At 43.2% G+C, this 20,082-nt stretch overlaps 1 protein-coding gene across 1 annotated transcript in view; it reads right to left on the bottom strand.

Moving 5' to 3' along the window:
* NAPA (NSF attachment protein alpha) overlaps positions 1-20,082 on the bottom strand; it is a 30,115-nt gene that overhangs the window by 9,733 nt on the left and 300 nt on the right. Inside the window, 7 exon segments of the mRNA XM_030219428.1 lie at positions 667-718; positions 721-758; positions 1,131-1,186; positions 7,192-7,269; positions 8,121-8,167; positions 8,441-8,557; positions 12,237-12,316. Of these exon segments, the coding sequence (XP_030075288.1) occupies positions 667-718; positions 721-758; positions 1,131-1,186; positions 7,192-7,269; positions 8,121-8,167; positions 8,441-8,557; positions 12,237-12,316 (468 nt within the window).

Below are 20,082 nucleotides of genomic sequence, written 5' to 3'. Positions count from 1 at the left end.
CCTCATTAAAACATAGGGCCTGGTCATCATTCCTAGTACTCAAGGGCTGCCAATGGGTCAGGTTTTCAGGATATCCCTAATGAATATGCCTGAGAGAGATATGCATGCAAACCTCAGAGGCAAATTCATTAGGAATACAATGAAACTCCTTGAGGACTGCGAGTGAAGAAAAGGACAGAGGCAGAAACTCTGAATCCTAGCTAGTCAGAATTTTAAGATATCCAAGCTACACATGCATGAAATTTGTATGCAATGTCTTCATTACAGGCAAATGCATCTCATGCCTATCGATGTATATATCCTAAGGGACCTTCAAGTGCCTGACCCTGGTAAACAGATAACTAGATTGTAGTGGACTTTGTACTTACAGGACACTTCTGCAGGAGGCTGGATCACCAAGGCCCAAAGAGATTGTCTTGACGACACACTGCTGCAAGAGAGGATCACAGGCAGAGGGGTCAAGGATAAAAATACTTAATCTTCACAGTACTGCATTAGATAAACAAGGTCCCTGCCACATGAGCTTAAGCCCAGAGAGGTGCAGTGATCTGTTCAGGGTTACAGAGAAAGTGACAGAGGCAGAATTGGAACCTAGTCTCTGGATTTCACAGTTACATGGTTCTGTCAGTACATCCCACCCATAGCAAAGACCCAAGGGAGAGGCACAGTCTGACCTGTTCATATATCTCGATAGCCTTCTGATACTGCTCCAGTTGGCTGCATAAGTGGCTACTTTCAGTAAACACTTGTTAGCAGCGCTGTACAGAAGAGAAACAAAAACATCAGTATTCCATGCCATATCAGACACGACCTTTGGCCCTGGCTTAAGCTACATCTTCCTTGCCTTCGCTCACTGGAAACTGCAAGACAAAAGGGGGTACTGTGCCATAGAATCTGCAACTTTAAGGCTGAACTAAGGTAGTTGATGCCTCTTCTTCCTCACCTCCACATTCTCTAGCTATGTTTCATCCAGACATATTATGGTTAACTGTACTAAATAAGACATGGGGGAAGAAGACAGGACTTGCCCATACCACAAGGGGAGGAAAAGGATACAGGAGACTGAGGCATGCAGAAGAGGGTAGCTGTGAGTCAATATACTGTAACCAGGGGTCTGCATTCAGATTTACCTGTTGGATTCCTCGCCTTTGTAGTAATCTGCAGACTGCTCATAATGGGCTATGGCCTAAGAGAGAGGGTAGCAAAACAGTACCCGTTAATCAGGCGGGGGGGAAAAAAAAAAAGCAACCCTTCCCCCACATGCACACAATGCTGCACCCACATAGCGAGATGCACACTATGGAATAACAAATCATTAGAGAGAATGGATACAGCCACCTGTAGCAATTTTCAAAGATAATTCTATGGCTAAAAAATTGTTTACATATTAGAAACAGACCTGGTGAAATGGCTTCCACCAAATCCTTGAATGCAGTTAGAACCACCTACAAAGAGGCAGGGAAGGGGCCTGGCTAGCTCAAAGGAGGGTGAATCCTGTGGGCATATTTGCACCTACTTCAAAGCAGGTACAGCTATATGTGCCAAAAGCGGTGGTGCACTGGTTTAAGAAAATGTTCAAAAGGGAAGCTCCCACAAGAATTGCAGCCTTAAGTACACCCTATGTTTCCAAGGAATAAGCTCATCAACACCAGCACTAGGAAGTATATTAAAATACATGATCTCTGTCACGTGTGACAGAATGAGCAAGTAACATAGTAACATAGTAGATGACGGCAGAAAAAGACCTGCTCGGTCCACCCAGTCTGCCCAACAAGATAAACTCACATGTGCCATTTTTTGTGTATACCTTACCTCAGGGGCGTATCTGAAAGTCGGCGGTAGCGGGGGCCGAAGCCAGAGTGAGGGGGCACATTATAGCCCCCCCCCCACCCCCCCCCCTGCCGCCGTGGGTACCTTTGCTGGTGGGGGACCCCAACCCCCACCAGCCGAGGTCCGCTTCCTCCTGCCGCTGCGAGGTTTTTTAAGTTCTTCATCGGGATTCGTCCTCCGTCACTCTGTGCTGCTGTTCAAACAAGCTGCTAGCTGAATGCAGTTTCGGACTGAGTCTGACGTCGCTGCTGCACGTTGTACGTGCAGGACGTCAGACTCATGTACAACGTGCAGCAGCAACGTCAGACTCAGTCCGAAACTGCATTCAGCTAGCAGCTTCTTTGAACAGCAGCACAGAATGACGGAGGACGAATCCCGATGAACTTAAAAAACCTCGCAGCGGCAGAAGGAAGCGGACCTCGGCTGGTGGGGGGTTGGGGTCCCCCGCCAGCAAAGGTACCCACGGCGGCAGTAGGGGGGTCCAGGGCGAAATCTGCAGGGGTCCCAGGCCCCTGTGGCCCCACGCAGATACGCCCCTGCCTTACCTTGATTTGTACCTGTCTTTTTCAGGGCACAGGACCGTATAAGTCTGCCCAGCACTATCACGCCTTCCAACCACCCGCCCCGCCTCCCAACCACTGGCTCTGGCACAGACCGTATAAGTCTGCCAGCACTATCCCCACTTTCTAACCACCAGCCCTGCCTCCCACCACTGGCTAAGCCTCTTGCTGAGCTCCGAGTGTTGCCCCCACATTTTAGCAAAAATTGCATTGAATCACATCTCTAATTCTTCCTTTGGTGACTGCTAGTGATATTAAGTTCTGAATTTATTTCAGGTAAATGGGACTGCAGGAGTCCATTAAAATGAAAGGGACACACCTTTCACACAGCTGAAATTCAAGATGACAGTCAAAAGTCCAAGCGTGCCAGCAATAGACACAGAAATCACATCAGTGGTGGAGAAACTGACACATTTGAATGAGTACTATAAAACCTGAGACAAGATATTGGCACCAGGGTAGAACAGGACGAAAAGCACATTTCAGAGAGAGAAGATTAAGCACTGCATAAAGGCAAAGAAATAAACCCGATAACTACAGTCTCAACAGTGGAAAAGGGATGATCTGAAAACAGGTCAAGAAGAAATGCCTTATGGGGACAGCCGACCTGGACAGGGAGCGGAATTCATACAAGATATAGCTACCATTGGAATTAAGTCCTGAGGCGCATACAAGCTCAGTTTTAATTTAATGGGCCAACTGCCCTGTGGCAAAGACCAGAACAAAGCAAGAGAGACCTCAAGTTCTTATTGTTTGGATCTTCAACTTGGTATCCAAATATGGCAATTCTACAATTAGGCACCTCCACTTAGGCGCCCAAGGCCACATGGTAAGAGCCTACTATAACACGGCACCAGGTGCTGTTACAAAATATTAGCCTAATATTAGAACATAATAGCAGCCATACTGGGTCAGACCAAAGGTCCATCTAGTCTGGTATAATGTTTCCAACAATGGCCAATCCAGAACCCCAAAGTGTAGCAAGATTCCATGCTACCAATCCCAAGGACAGCAGTGGCTTCCCCCACGTCTCTCAACAGCAGACTATGAACTTTTCCTCCAGTAACTTATCCAAACCTTTTTTTTAAACCCAGATGCACTAACTGCTGATACCATTGATACCACATTCTCTGGCAACAAGTTCCAGAGGCTAACTATTCTTTGAGTGAAAAAAATATTTTCTCCTATTTCTTTTAGAAGTATTACCTTGTTGTCCCCTTTGTACTTTTTGAAAGTGTGGCCTAGTGGTTAGGGTGGTGGACTTTGGTCCTGGGGAACTGAGGAACTGAGTTCGATTCCCACTTCAGGCACAGGCAGCTCCTTGTGACTCTGGGCAAGTCACTTAACCCTCCATTGCCCCATGTAAGCCGCATTGAGCCTGCCATGAGTGGGAAAGCACGTGGTACACATGTAACAAAAAAGAAATTAACTTTTACTCGTTTTACTCGGGATTTTATAGACTTCAATCATTAACTCCTCAGCTGTCTCTACTCCAAGCTGAAGGGCCCTAACCTCTTTAGCGTGTCCTCATATGAGAGGAGTTCCATCTCCTTACTCATTTTGGTCGCTCTTCTTTAAACCTTTTCTAAATTCTGCTATATCTGGTTTGTATAACCTTTTATATTGGGGGCCACATTTTATATTTTGTAACATTCCGAGGGTCAAAACACGCACTATTGTGTTTGTCATACATTTCGTCAAATAGTGCCAAAATAAGACTGTGCATCACCCCCTCCTCAGATTTCATCCAGTCTCGCTCACGTAACTGCCCCCCCCCCCCCCCCCCCCCCCCCCCCCCCCCCCCAAAGCCTTCACCCAGGGGGTCTTTTACTAAAGCTTAGCTCAAGTTATGGGCCCTGCTGCAGATAACTGGAGCTAAGCTTTAGTAAAAGATCTCCCCCCCCCCCCCCCCCCCCCCCCCCCCCGTTTCTTTTCCCTCACCTGGCTTTGGATGTAGAAGAAAAACTGGGATTCCTGCTTCTCCATCATGACTTGCCTCTCTGCAAGCTTGAGCCTCAGCGAGTCAAGTCACGTTGGGGAAGCAGGAATCCTGCTGTAAGCACCACAAGAATTACCAAGCTTCCCAGGGCCAGAAAAAGAGCACTTGGTGGACCGGGTTCTGGTCCTCAGACCGTAGGTTGGACAAGCCTGTGCTATATCTTTAAGATACAGTGAGCAGACCTGCACACAAAACTCAAGATATGGTCGCACCATGTAGGCGCCTACAGTTCCAGCAGCCACAGAGCTGGTGTTAGGTGCGACTGCCTAAATATAGTAGAGATGTGCACAACTTGAAGTATTCTGCTCCACTCATGATAATCCCGTCTTGCAAATGTGTGTTATGCAAGTTAAGCAGGTTATTTGCAGAACAATCTTTGGACACGCTGCTGACACTTTCACAGGTACATGTACACATACATATTAAGTGCTAGTATTCTGAACCGGATGGGACTTGACATACCGCCTTTCTGTGGTTACAATCAAAGCGGTTTACAAAACTATATACAGATACTTATTTTGTACCTGAGGCAATGGAGGATTAAGTGCCTAGAAGTCACAAGGAGCTGAAGTGGGAATCAAACCCAGTTCGCCAGGATCAAAGTCCGCTGCACTAACCACTAGGCTACTTCTATAGTCTAGGCAGGTGCCTTGATTATACAAGTGTTGTGTTGCAAGTGTATAGGAAGCAAAGTGTGCTCAAGTATGAAGGAAGAACATCAACGTTTTGCGATTATTCAATGAGCGAAAGGAGCTCATGACAGTATGCACAGAACCTTACAAAAAGAATATCAATTACACTGTAATAGCGCAGCTAAGGAAAGCTGTTGTACTGGACTCATTTGCAGAAATGAAACCATTGACCAGGTTTTGTGGATAGGTTTTCTGTGATCAAGTTATTAAATGGAAACAGCTCCTGGAACACCACCCCTCCCCCCCAAAATCAGTAATTATTAGAATTAAGACCATCTCTGGAGGCTCTGATGTATACTGGGGTACTAGGCAAGGGTGCCCACCGTCACTTTTATTTTCTATTTTGATTCTTGACACCCTACCAAGGAAAGACATCCAGGATCAGGAGTTAAAGAAGCCGAGTTCAAGTCATCAGGAAATGCTGTCAACGGTATCTGTCCAATAGCTCTTAGAAAGACAATGCAAATACTGACTAATTCTGGGACATTTGCCAGCCTTAAAAAGTATACATCAGAAACTTTAGATATTATTGGACTCAAGGATTCCTGGGTAGGTACTTTCCCTTTGAAGTGAGTTTAAGATCAAATAAAGTGATCTAAAATCAAATAAAAGATGTGCTAAAAACCTGATATGCATTACCTTTGAATATTTATGACAACATATACACATTTCAAATAATTTCCTAGATAGCTGTATATTTTACAGTTGCTTCACATAATAACCCAAGAGAGGATATTCAAACTACGTATTAACTAAATATATCCGGAATCATCATAATCTTAGAATAACCCATCAGGTTTTAATGCAAGGCTTGGGCTTCCAGATTTGCAATTATGTAAATCAGACTGCAATACTTGGATATGTGGTAGACTGACATCCATAGAACAATGTAAGTCCAGGGTACGTACTACATCCAAGACATTCTTAAATGGATCATTTTATCAGCTGTCTGGTAATCAGCAATATTAGAGCAAGAAGAATTTTTCTGTAAAATAAAAGCTGTTTGTTCAGAGAGGATCTCTTATTTGTGTCACTGAAGAAGAAAAGCCTATCCACTAACTCAGAATCCAAAGGATTAAGGCTTCTAGTTTAGAAAGAGAAGACACCAATTCCTCCGTGAATTTGTAACAAAAGCACGAGACTCCAAGAACAGATCTTTTTTGCCTATCAACAGATGCAACATTCTATACTAAGTTGGAAAAAAAATTCTGATGCTGTTTGTTGTCTATAAAATCAAGACTATATTCATCTCAGATTCCAAAGACTGTTGCATGTTCAGAGATAGTGAAAAGGTTTTAAAAAGTGTAAAGGAGACACTAATATGGAAAAATGATCCAAAAATCAAACATTGTAATAAAGTTCAACTGAACTCACAAACAATATTCAACTATTTGCAACAAATGCACATTCACCACCTCTGGCCATTCAAAGCACACATGATTCAATCAGAAAAATGCATAAAATGCAATGCAGCTTCTAGAATATTTTGATTATAACCAGTAATACTGCAGTTTTGGAAGGCAGTGATGACATACTAAATGATGATGGTCTGCCACTTAACTGTAAAGCAACATTTGATCTATGGGCAATATCTACACCTGGAAATCAATGCGAGACAGTTAATATACAACTTAGCAATATATATATTTTCACTTAACTGGATCTCAGATGATAGATCAACCTTGACTAAGTGGAGTATTATTAGATTTTAAAGCTGGAACACAAAATAGCAAAAAAACCTGCCTGCTCTGCCAATCTTGTTAAATTCATGCAAATCTGGGATCTACGGTAACTTTGCAAACTCTTCCACATGATGCACTAATCAGTTAGCTACATGCCTTATTTGTGGCCTCTACTCGTATAGTGGTGACTACTAAGATCCAATGAAGAAGTACATGGGATGGAGGAGGAGGAGATGGGCATTAACAAATTGCTGAGTTTGGGAGATGAACTAGCTGCACGATAGAAACACCTTGCTCTGGTGTCTGTAATACTTGGAAATTTGCTCTGGATATTTATCCTTCAATGTATGTAATTTTGGAATACACCAAAAGATTTATAAGATACACCTGACCACACTCCATACACACATACTCTCAAGTGCTCTTACTTTCTCGATATCCACCAGCTCCGTCTCGTAGATCTCTGCTATCGTTATGTGGTGCTTTGCTGCAATTGTGAATCGGCCCTAAGTGTTTAAAAACAAAAGACTGTTCCAGATAAAAAGGCAACATGTGTACCCTTTGCTTTCTTTCTCCTGTGGAAGGACAGACAGCCCTCATTGCACACCCACAGGCTGTGCTTTCAGATGCACACCCCAAAGAGTATAGTTAACAACCAAACTACTTGTTCATCTTTCGAGCTGTGGTCCGACGTGCAGCCCTCAGGTTGGGGGGGGGGGGGGGGGAAGGGATATAGGAGACTCAGAAGCCCCTGCTAGTTTTTCTACACCAGTGAGCAACAGCACTATGGAGGGGGTAAATGTGGGCATTTGAGAGGGACTGGCAATACATGTATTCTGCTCTCTCATCTTTCTGGTAATTATAAATTCCTTTTTAAGTTTTAAAATCTGACTATTGAGAATTGTAAACTGTCTAGATGGCAACCTCAATGGGCAATATAGCAAGAAAACTGAAAGGATTCCTGAGACATTCCCTCCTCTGAAGTGGGTGTGCATGAAAAGAGGAGCAAAAATTATCTGCATTGCTGTGGACGTTTTACTCATTAATTGGTGCTTAAGGCATCAAGACCAAAGAGATTTAATGGACAACATCCCATATTAGGATTACAAACCTCAGGTGGTGAGAAAAAAAAAACAAACCAATCCATAAGGACCTAACACCAGTCAAAGCTGAGTCCTCCTTCCTCTTTATAAAACAGGGAAAAATGGCACTGGAGATAGGAACAGGAGCACAGGTTCCATGTACATGCATCTGTACTTTCCACTGCCACGGTGCCTGTCTTGGTCTTACAATGAGCACAGGTTCCATGTACATGCATCTGTACTTTCCACTGCCACGGTGCCTGTCTTGGTCTTACCATGTCTGTGTAGATCTCAATGGCCCGACTCAAGCAGTTAATGGCTTCTGTGAAGGAATAAAGTCAAGATAAACCATGTGAGGGAGGGAGTGCCTGAAACATGGAGCATTTCCCTAATAAACTAATTATGATGCGCTTCACTTTTTTTATTTTTAACTTTTGAAAAACACACACATTGAAAATAAAATATCTGGCTGTTAATATAAAGCATAAATCTGTTCCAGTCTCAACAGCATCTTATATGCTGTTGAGATAAATCCCAGGCCATTCAGAGGCACCAGAGGTGTGCTAAGTGATCATTCACAACTCCTGGATCTCACCTTGTGGATCAGCTTTCTTGAAGGCATTTCCTGCATCCACGAAATTGGTGGCAGCATCATGCTTGCTTTGCACCTGCAGGTGTAGCTGTGCAGCCTGACAGAAAGCATTCCCAGCAGCTGATAGGGGGAAGACAGAAAGAGATAGGGAAGTGGGGGGTGGTCCAAGTCAACTGAAGCTTCAATTTAAAATTTTCAAAATGGAAACAGGAAAAGAAAATCGCAGCATGAGTTGGGAATTAAGCACCGACAAGGGAGGCCACACAACACACAAGACAAAGTCAAAGACCATAGGGAAAAAAACATATACAAGGCCAGTCATGCTCCAGTGACAGGACAATGATATAAGACACAGATCACACCAGGTCCTCTAGCAATGCTTAAGTAAACTAGGCTTCATTCTCAGAACTGCCAGTTTAAAGAATTCTAAAGCAGGCTGAAGAAGTCACACAACAGCATTTCAAATATCTGTCATTTGTCATTCTGTCAAGGAGCTCATCACAGAGGTGCAAAGGCTCCAAGGAAGCCTATCAGATCAGTTTGGAAGGACTAACACAGGTTTCTTCTGTGCAGGAAAACAGAAAAAGTAGGTGTGTAAGGAAAACGGGGGGGGGGGGGGGGGGGGGGGGGAACCCTACACATCTGTTGATTTGTAATGTGCTTTGTCTAAAGCAACAGTTCCTCATCCACAAAAAGGATGGCACCCAATAGCACCAACAGACAATTATGGAGCTTTCCAGGAAAATGTTAGAGACTCTCTGGGTATGAAGTGCACTCTGTCTTGGTTTTATAATTAAATTAATGAGCTCAACTCCAAAAAAAGAAGGGCATGAACAACTATTGAACTGCTGTCTTCAAGACTACCTGTATCCTCCAGTTGGGAACCAAAAGCATCTCGAATAAAATCCCTGTCCTCTCCTGTAACACAGCATGTCCAACTGCTTTGGCTTTCAAGAGGAGCTGATTTCTAAGTTATATAGGACCTGGTGTAAAAATAGATAGTTTATGCTTTCTAAAGTAAATAATTTGGACTCAATTCCTAAGGCTGCAATCTGTACCCCTTTGATAAAAGTGAAAATAGATTAATAGTTTCCATAAACTTTGATCTCCCACCTACAAGGAGCTGTTCTAGAATAAAGAATACTAGCTATAATCTTCGGATTTGGTCAGAAACCGATCCCTGGGAGTAATGTGGAGCCTAGACGGCTTCCTAAAGAAAAAGTCCATAGACCATTATTAAATGGACTTGGGGAAAATCCACTATTTCTGGGATAAGCAGTATAGAATGTTTTGTACTTTTTTGGGATCTTGACAAGTATTTGTGACCTGGATTGGCCACTGTTGGAAACAGGATGCTGGGCTTGATGGACCTTTGGTCTTTCCCAGTATGGCAATACTTATGTACTTATATGGAACTTTTATACCTCATGGTAGCAAACCCTATTTCTATCTAGACGAGCAAAGCCCAGTAACTGCTTTGTTGGAAGCAATATTTTCTAGGTTTTTAACTGCAATAGTGTTAATAGAGGAGGGTTCTGAAGCGTCACATGACATTCCTTAAGAATACTTTACAGCATGGCTATCTCCAAAGAGATTCCCAGGTGTACAAGCCACTTCAGTGAGTCTTTCCTGCACATTTTTATGTAAGTCAGATGCACACAGCCATGCGACTGTGTTTATCTAAACTATAGCCACATCAGAGACTCTCAACGTTGTTTCGATATCATATGCCACTAGTGAGCAGAATTTACCCCTGATCCTCTTAAAAGGAAGTGGTCTGAATTCCTATGTCCTTTCCAAAAAGGGGTTCAACTTTTGAATAATGGAACCATGACAGATGTGCATAGCATTCTACCAAAGCCATCCTAGGTCTGCTATTTGAGCCCAAAGTGAGCACTAACATTTCTTTGCAGAGTAGACACTCTTTCAGTACCGAAGGTGGTCTCTTAGGGTTCCACAGTCAGCCAAGATTTCCTTTCCAAAGCCATCAAATTGACTTGGTGGAGACAACAATCCAAGCCTGATGTTGATTTTAAGATGCTTGGCACCATAAGGGAGGCAGCTGCTCTTCAACTAAAGAACGGTTGAATAAGATTCCGATACCCAGCACTCTTCACGCACCATACAACTACCATTATATGGTACCTCCTCAAAGATTTCCATGCCAGAGCGGATGGACCTCGGCAGAGGACCAAAGCTTCATGGTATCTTGACGAGTCAGATCAAAGCTGGACCGCCAAGCACTGACACAGTGGCTTCGACAGTAGACAATGCTTTCCTCCAGATGTAGCCACTTTGAGGGTCACAAAGCAAACACCAATTTCCTTAGCATCCTTTCAGACTGGTCCAGAGGCTTGGGTTATGCACAACTACCGGCAGATGAAGACGGAGAATCTCTGACTTCTGAGAACCTATGAAGTCTCCAGCAGATGGTGGACATGGTAAGCCTGGGCAGTCTGGTCTGGTTGAAGGGCCTTGGGGGAGTGGGAGAAGAGGCCTAGCTTGGTCCCTAGGGTTCTCAGTGGGTGGTGTGTAAGTAATCTGCCTTAAAATATATTTTTTAAACATCCCTCAAGACTACAGCTTTCTCCCTTATAGGTCATTTTTGTGCTTAGTTTAGCGGGGCTGTGGTCTGTGGGAGCCACTGTCTGCCTGGGGGTGTTACACCCAGGCAGGCAAACAGGCCACACCTCTCCCCCCCCCCCCCCCCCCCCCGCTTGCCCTCCTCTCTGGGGTAGGGATGATGGCCACTGTGTGCCTTGCTTCCTTTCGTCAAAAGGGGAACCTTGAGTGCCTGTGGAGACAGCAGACAACAGTGTGATTTCAGTTTGGTTCTGTCTACAGTCCTTTTGCTGTCAGATACAACCTTTACCTCTGAAAAGCCTTCAGTGCTGTCTCTCTTCAGCTCAGTTTTGAACACTGAGAGCTGGATGCTCTATGCAAGTTGGGAAAATCAGAGACCTGTCTTGATCTTTGGACAGCACAGCCTCCAGGAGTTGGTGCAGCTTCCTGGTCCTTGAGTTTCAATGCCCTTAAGTGTAAGTTTGGTGGACCTGGACTTTCTTCAAAACTTCAATAGTAACACGATGACCGTCTCATTTTGATGACCCTCAACATTCTAGACATCTGCATCCTCCTCTGACGACAGCCCAAGTAAAACTTGAAGCTGGATGCCTCCACTGCTAGCAAAAAATTCAACACCAATAAATTGATTCTCAAAGGGAAGGGAAAGGGAAATGGGACTTGATATACCGCCTTTCTGAGGTTTTTGAAACTACATTCAAAGAGGTTTACATATATTCAGAAAATGGATAACTGATTGGAGGCCTGTCAGGCTATTCTAAGCGGAACTGCTGGCAAGGAAAGCAACAAAACCTTCCAAAACAAAAAACTGAATTAAAGTAAGGTGCACTTCGATTTCTTCTCCTTTTTTTGGGTCAATTTATCAAAACCCCATCTATAGAGCCAACAGTGAAATTACTGAAGAGGAAGATCAAAATATATCCACGGCTTGCCTCAGAACACAATGAACCGAGGTATACGATGTGGCCACTGGACCACAGGAAATTCTATACACGCCCAGAAAGAATAATTCCTGGAAAATATCTGCGTGTCAGTGCCATTAGTCTGTGTATGCGACTATGGTCAACTACTTGTCTTTAGAGAAAAAATTCTGCAAAAAGGAGAACGTGCAAGAGGTTTTCTGATCTAAACCAAAATGTACCAGGACCTTTACATGGCAGATATTTAGAAGATGTCAGTGGCCAGGTTTGAATGACTACAGCAGTGCGCTACATACCACTCCAGTTCTTCGCCATCTTGAACATGTTTGCAGCTCTGGCATACAAATCACAGGCCTCTTCAACTTTGGAGGAGCCCCTATATGGAAAAAAAAAAAAATTACACTCCCATCCCAAATTATCAAGGCGTGCTCTGCACCAATGCTAGACAGCCATTTCCTGTAATTGTGTACTCAACAGAAAAAAGGATTTTTTTTTTAATTTAAAAGTGCTTCTGAACAATCAACTTTGGAGGAGCCCCTATGTGAAATATTCCAGAGGGAGGAGCTACACTAAAGAAATTGTCAACTGTGTTCATACAAATGTGACAAAAGCAGGGTATATAGCTAGACACTTCTGCTGGATGAGGGAGTAAGGTATCAGTGGGTGGGTGAAAGAGAAATAAAGGCATACCTGAAAAACACATTTTATCAACAATAGTTAAAGTCTTGAAAGCAATCCCGTGGGAAAGAGGAAACCAGTTTTCATCATTCAACAACATAACATGACCACATTTTTTTTAGCCCCTTTGATGAGTTGGCAGCTGTATTTAGAAGTTGCAAAACCCAACCCTGATTCTAAAAAGGTCGCCAAAAATTGCACGTTCTCGATTTGCACGTGTAACAGAATGAGCCAATTAGTGCTAATTGGCATAATTATTGGCACTAGATTTAATTGGGACTTACCTGAATAAAGATAGGCGCAGGATACATGCCTAAAATTTACACACAGTCTAAAAAAGGAGTGCAGAAATGGGAGGGTCATGGATTTTGGGACAGAATGGGTGTGTGGTTTTCAGTTACAAGCATAATTACACAATATGAGTACTTTGTGCGTAAATTCAGACTCGGGCATTTGCATCACGTTTTCATTGGTGCAAACGGTGGCCCCTAAATTTAATGAGCAACCTCTCCACTAAGTGTTTATTCTATAAACCACGCTAAAGTTTAGACACTGCTTTTAGAATACCACTTACATGGGTATTTTTCAGCGCCAATTTCTTAGGCACCATATATAAGATTCTAGCCCCAAATGTCTAAGTTGGGGTCTGTAAAATAAATTCAGGCTACTGAAAACCAATGAATGTTAATAATGACGTTAGTAGGGCTGCAGTTTGATTTTTAATTGCGCAATTAAAGGTGGGACATAGCCAGCAGTCCATTGTGTGTGTGTGTGGGGGGGGGGGGGGTTACACATTTCCTTCCCCTCTCCCTCCATTAGGTGTCATACCTTTGCTTGTAGGGATACTGAAGCCTTAAACACTTGGTGAAGACCCTGGGAGCTAACACGAGGCTAAAAGGCAACGCATGGTACTGAAAGTGATGTGTTCCCAGTCGAAATCAAAGATACTTTCGCCGGGATATGAGTATATCGTCCTTTAAGTCCAGAGAGCATAGCCAATCATTTTTCCAACTCATTGGGAGAAGGTTGCCCAGGGAAAACCGTCCTTAACTTCTTTTGGACTAGAAATTTGTTCACGGCCCTTAGATCTAGGATAGGACACATCCCCCGTCTTCTTTTGCACAAGGAAGTACCTGGAATAGAATCCATGTCCTAGGAAGTACCTAGAATAGAATCCCTGTCCTCCTTCCCCTGGTGGAACAGGTTCAACTGCATGGGTCTTCAGAAGGACGGAGAGTTCCTCTGCAAGTATCTTTCTTTGCTGAGAGCCAAATGAATGAGCTTTCGGTGGGCAATTTGGAGGTTTTGAAGTGCCAATTGAGGGTGTATCCGAGACGGACTATTTGAAGAACCCATCGGTCAGAGTTTACAAGAGGCCACTTTCATACAAAGATTTCACCCCCCCACCAAACCGGCAAGTCGTCCAGAACAAACACCTGTACTGTGGCTATGCTCTGCTGGAGCCAGTCAAAAACTTGTCCCTTGGGGGCTCAGTCTAAAGCAGGCTGATGAGCCAAAAGAGTGTACCTACGCCTAGAGTAGTAGTAGGGCGCACTCCTTGACTTGCCAAAATATCTCCTAGATGAGGAGGTGGATGCAGGTGTCCGGTGGGAGAGAGAAAAGATATACTACCAGTGTGCTTCTTAATTTGGTCTGTGATCTCCTAAACTTTCTCTCCAAAAAGATTATCCCCCTGGCAAGGGGCATCCGCCAACCTCTGCTGAACAGAATGTTCCAAGTCAGAAATACACAGCAACGAGAGTCTGCACATTGCTATATCTTGAGCAGAGATCCTGGATGCCACTTCAAAAGTGTTGAAAGTGCCCCTGGCCAAGAACTTGCGACACGCCTTCTGCTGCTTGACCAACTGGCGAAAAGGCTCGGCCTGCTTCGGAGGAAGCACATCAACCAAGTCTGACAGCTGTCTCACCGAATTCCATAAGTAAACGTTCGTGAAGAGCTGGTATGATCAAATATGGGAGCTGAGCATTGAAGCCTGGTACATTTTTCTCCCCACAGAATCCATGGTCCTAGCTTCTCTGCCTGGGCGAGCTGAGACAGAGTCCCTAGAACTCCTGGCTCTTTTGAGAGCGGATTCCACCACCATGGAGTCGTGAGGCAACTAAGGCCAAACAAACCCAAGTTACTGTGGATCTGATAGTGGGTGTCAATCTTCTTGGGGGCAACAGGGACCGACAGAGAGGACATCCAGTTCCTGATGAGGACTTCCTTGAGTACCTCGTGGAGAGGATCCATCACATCCTCCTTAGGAGATGTATAGTCCAGGACCTCGAGAAGGTTGACCCTGGGCTCATCCTCCACTTCTACAGGGAACGGCATCAGCCATTTCCTTCACAAAAGATGGGAAAGAGAGGATCTCTGGCAGAGACTGTCAGGTGGTAGGGAGGGCTCAGAAGGAATCCCATAAGACTTGTCCGAAAAGTATCTGGGTTAATCTAATCGAATCCTTTGAGAATATACAGCAAATGAAGTTCTACTGAAGTAGGAAACGGTTAAGATTTGAAAATGATAAAAGACCAGAAAAATTTGAACAAAATGAATATTGTTACAGATGATTAGTATCGAGATTGTTGTTTTCCCAGAGTTCCGGGTATGACTCCTAATGTTTTTTTTCCTCTGAAATGATTCCTCTTATTATATTAATTCAAAAGGAGTGAAGCCTGTGAAACTGGGATTACTTTAATCAGTGGGAATTGGATTGGAGATTCAAGGGTTTGTATTGTTAAACAATTTCTGGTTTTAAAAGGGAAAAAAATGAAATCAGGTGTATACTTTCACTAATATTGGACAATAAGTATGTTTCCAATGAAATTGATGGACTATGCACCGTTATGGTCTTGAAGAAACCAACCAGATGATCAATGTGGAATAATGATTTAGATAAATAATAACTGGGGATAATCGGGTTAATACCACGTTTTCTTCGTTTGCTGTTTAAATTGATCTCCTTGTCTTGTTTCACTCTCCCTATTTATTTTGTGGTCTAAGAAAGAGAAAGACTGTATAAAATCCATTTATCTTGTTAAGATTGTTTTCTTCTAATATTGTTTTAATGTACAATCATCTCTGTTTTACAAGTGATCCTTGTAAAATGAAAAAATTATAAATAAATGATTTAAAAAAAAAAAAAAAAAACCTCCCTATGAGATGTCCGAGACAGAGCCTACCTCAATGCCGAGGAGCCATGTCCTTGAGAGCGGTGTCGAGACTGGCTCCTGCCTCAAATCTCGGCACCGTGTATCAAGGGTGACCGATGACGCCCGAAGCATGTCACCCATACTCCTCGGTGCTGTGGTCGTCGCCTCCTCACGCCACCTCAGGGTCAGGTCTGACGATGGACAGTCTCGGGGGGCTTGCACAGCTTGAGGCCTCAAGACAGGTGGAGACCCACTCAATGCCTCGCTGCTCCCAGTGTCTTAAGGTCTCAAAGCAGCCATGCTTACTGATGCCAGTGCAACCCTCAACATTGATGCCAAGGAACCGGACCTAGCTCCAAAAATCTTTTCACGTTGAGCTTCCCGGGAAACCTGGGTCCTCTCTTTCGTAAGAAGACAGAAAACACAGCAGGACTATGGTTGGGCCCAAGTCACTGCACACACCAAAAATGGGTGTCCTTTCCCGAGATCTGGGTGGGTAGGTAGGCTGTAATGGAAAAATATGTGGTGGCACAATGTGCTTAGAAAGTCAGTTGATGGGGGAAAATTAAGCTCTTGATAAGCTTTTCATCCCAGGACACCCATTCTTGGTGTTTGCAGTTAGCAGGGCTATGGTTGGGCCCAAGCCACTAAAGACACCAAGAATGGGTGTCCTTTCCCGAGATGGTCCAGTTACACCGGGTACGCTTGAAGCCACTGGGAGTCTTCGTGGACATGGACAGGAAGACCTCTCCAGCCAAATCAAACAGCTCGATGTTGCCTGAAAAAGGAGCGAAGGCACACACACACAAAAAAAAAGGGAGTTCCTGACCGGAGTCAGGGCCTAAAAGCAGCCCATGTCAAAAATAAAAGAAAAACTTAAACACAGGCAAAACTAGACTAAAAAAATATGGGTACTTTGTTTTTCTTAAAAACAAAGCTGAAATAAAAAGAGAAAAGAAAAAGAAAGGCCGAAGGCACTCAAAAGAACTCTTTACCGAACGTGTGAAAAGAGACCAAGAAGCAAATGCAGAAAATATGAAACTCAAGAGGACCGTGTTCTCGTGGCGGGCGGGAAGACACTCGCTCATGTGCAGTGGAGCACGGCTCACGCTTCACAAAACTCTATTTTTTACTTTGATATAAACCCCGGACCGGGTGAAGTGGATCAGTGACTACCCATGTCTGAGGATATACAAGCCTGCTTGTCCTCGGAGAAAAAAATGATATTCACTTCTTCCTCTCCCTCGAAGTGAAATGATGCTCCATCCAATTTCTCTAGACCCACAATCCCTCCACCTCATCAACTTCTGTGAACAAGCTTTAAGGTCCATTACCTCCCACCATCAAAAACTGCAATCAGGCCATTGGGCTTGTAAAACCTACACCTATTTTACAATTACAGAAGTCCCTTTTATTCATCACCAGCAATCCAGTTTCTCCCTGTTGATTCTGGTGCCAAAACCATAATGACCCCACCAACACTGATCCACAGCATTAATGTCACCATTCTGGATTTAGCACTGCAGAGAGATTTAAGGAATTCTGGATTTAGCTGTAGCTCACACCTATTCTCAGTAGTTCAAGAAAAGTAACATTCAGGTGCAACACACATTTTCCTATTGGGGGGGGGGGGGGGCTTACAATAGAATGTTAAGCGAGTTGCACAAGATCACAAGGCATGGCAGTGCAACTTGAATCCTGGCTTCTCTGGTTCTCAGCCCATTGCTCTAACCACTAGGCTAGTCCTCCACTCTAGAGAAGTCAGAGGACTAAAAGGTGCCAGAGGCCCACATGAGTATGGGAATCAGGAGTAGGTTTCTTCATGCTAAATGATCTTTCATTTTGAGCTGGTTAGCTCAAAAAAATCTTGATATGCTGAGAACAGCAGAATAAGAATATAAGAGTAACCATACTAAGTCAGACCAATAATCCATCTAGCCCAGTACTCTGTTTTCCAAACAGTGTCCAAGCCAGGTCACAAGTACCTGGCAGAAACCCAAATCATGGCAACGCTCCATACTACAAATCCCAGGGCAAGCAGTTGTTTTCCATGTATGTCTCAGTAGCAGATTATGGACTTTTCCCTCAGGAATTTGTCCAAACCTTTTTTAAATCCAGATACACTAACCGCTGTTACCACCTCCTCTGGCAAAGAGTTCCAGAGAGCTTAACTATTTGTTGAGTGAAAAAATATTTCCTTCTATTTGTTTTAAAATTACTTCCATGTAAACTCCTCGAGTGTCCCCTAGGTCTTTGTACTTTTGGAACAAAAAAAAAAAACCCACCCCCGATACTCGTTCTACACCACTCAGGATTTTGTAGACCTCAATCACTCATCCCAGGATTTTGCAGATCACTCATATCTGTCTCTTTTCCCATGGCACGTATTTAACATGAGCAAACACAAACAAGGTGAAAATCTCAAAGGAACAGAAATTCAAACAGCATTGACAAAACTAATTCCCATTCCAAAAGAAAAAAAAATGTAATACAGTGTACAGTTTATTCACAATCATACCAAAATTTTTAGAAAGCGTACTCATATGTATACAACGGACAATCACAGACTCAATGGTCCTGCTCTGTGTCCAGCTTATAATCATAGCACAATACTTCAAATGGCCCACAAGTGCCAAGTTTATGTGAGAAAAAAAAAAAAAAAAAAAAGAGTATACTTAACTTGCTAAAATAGGAGCAATGAATACAGTCCCGACATGGTCCATTTTAACCAAAGCTGTCTCAAGTATCCCAAAGGTTATACTTTTAAATGTGAAGAGCGTTCATGCTTAGAGCTTCTAACAAGACAGCTCAATGCGTCTTTTTCTTTTGGAATGGGAATTAGTTTTGTCAATACGTATTTAACATGACCACAGTAACATTGTCACATTCTGCTATCACTGGTTTAGAACACTGTGCATTAGAATCCCATGTACTACTAATATTAAAACTAATAGATAACTCGCATCTGTTTGAACATTAAGAAAACTATAAAGGTTTAACACTAATTAACTATAAAAGTGACAGCAAAGAGATACAACTTTTGAACCACCACACTCGTGTTTTCCATTGCTACATTTTAATCTCTCCTCTTTTCCCCATTTCTTAGAGCTGCTTTTCATACAGGTATATTGTACTCTCTCACTGCTAGAAATAGCATATCTATTCCTAAGAACGAAAACCGATCCCACTACATCAAGAAAGCAGATCTTTTACCACACAAACCACAGTGTTAAAGGAGGAGAAAACTAAAATCTTTTATGTATATTATTTCCCTTCCTTTTTAATTTTATCTCCTTTCTCTAAAGGGTTTTCCTCACATTGGCTGAACTAAACATATCCCCTGCAAGCAAAAAAAAAATAATAATAAACTGGGATGAAAAGCTTATCAAGAGCTTAATTTTTCCCCCATCAGCTGACTTTCTAAGCACATTGTGCCACAACATTTTTTTCCACTACAGCCTACCTACCCACCCAGATGTTTACCCAAACCTGGATATTACATATTACACAAAGAGCAAATGAAACAGATATCATCATAATTCAGCAACCTCCTGGAAATGTAATCTGTATTTTTCAAATAAATTCCCCCATGACAGATGAATAATAAAAACTGGAAATGAGAAACAACCCTTTAAAAACTGTAGAAGAGTGATGAAAAGCACTCCATATAAATACATAATTGGAAGTCAGAAGTAGATTAGAAGAACGGGGAAGGAACAAGGCAAAAGAGCACCAACCAACCCCCCTTCACCACCACCCTGAACCCCAGTTCTAAGGCACTACAAAAATCAGGTTTCTACCCTACAAAAGCAGTAGTCTAAAACTACCAAAAAAAAAAAAAAAAAAAAAAAAGAGGCGTGACACCCACTCGCTGTACTTGCGAAACAAGACTCAATTGCTCTCTGTCTCTTCCTCTCCCCTTCTCGTTCAAAAGCCAAAAACGAAAACAACAAAATCCTGGAGGAACGGATCCCAGAAGGTTACAGTCAGACCTGACATAAAAGGAATCCGATCCTCAGCAAAATTACAACACCGCCTCGTCAGTTAACCCTGACTCTTAGGCAATAAGCTCGTTTGGGAAAGGGGTTTATCAGGATTCCCCCCCCCCAAAAAAAACACACAACTGAAATACTTAACATTCCCAAATATTCCAAACACTCAAAAACATCTCCATGTGTGAGAAAAAAAATAAACACCAAATTCCTACTGGACGGGAAGAAACGGGGTAAACTAACAATTTCCAGGCTCCACCCCAAGACCCATACCTCCCATCCCCATGTCCCACTCCCCGCCTGCCTGTTTTTGA

Source organism: Microcaecilia unicolor, chromosome 11, assembly GCF_901765095.1.
Source record: "Microcaecilia unicolor chromosome 11, aMicUni1.1, whole genome shotgun sequence".
In the NCBI taxonomy this organism is placed as follows: Eukaryota; Metazoa; Chordata; class Amphibia; order Gymnophiona; family Siphonopidae; genus Microcaecilia; species Microcaecilia unicolor.
The sequence above is the reverse complement of the archived record's forward strand: the minus strand, read 5'-3'. Positions and strand labels throughout refer to the sequence as shown.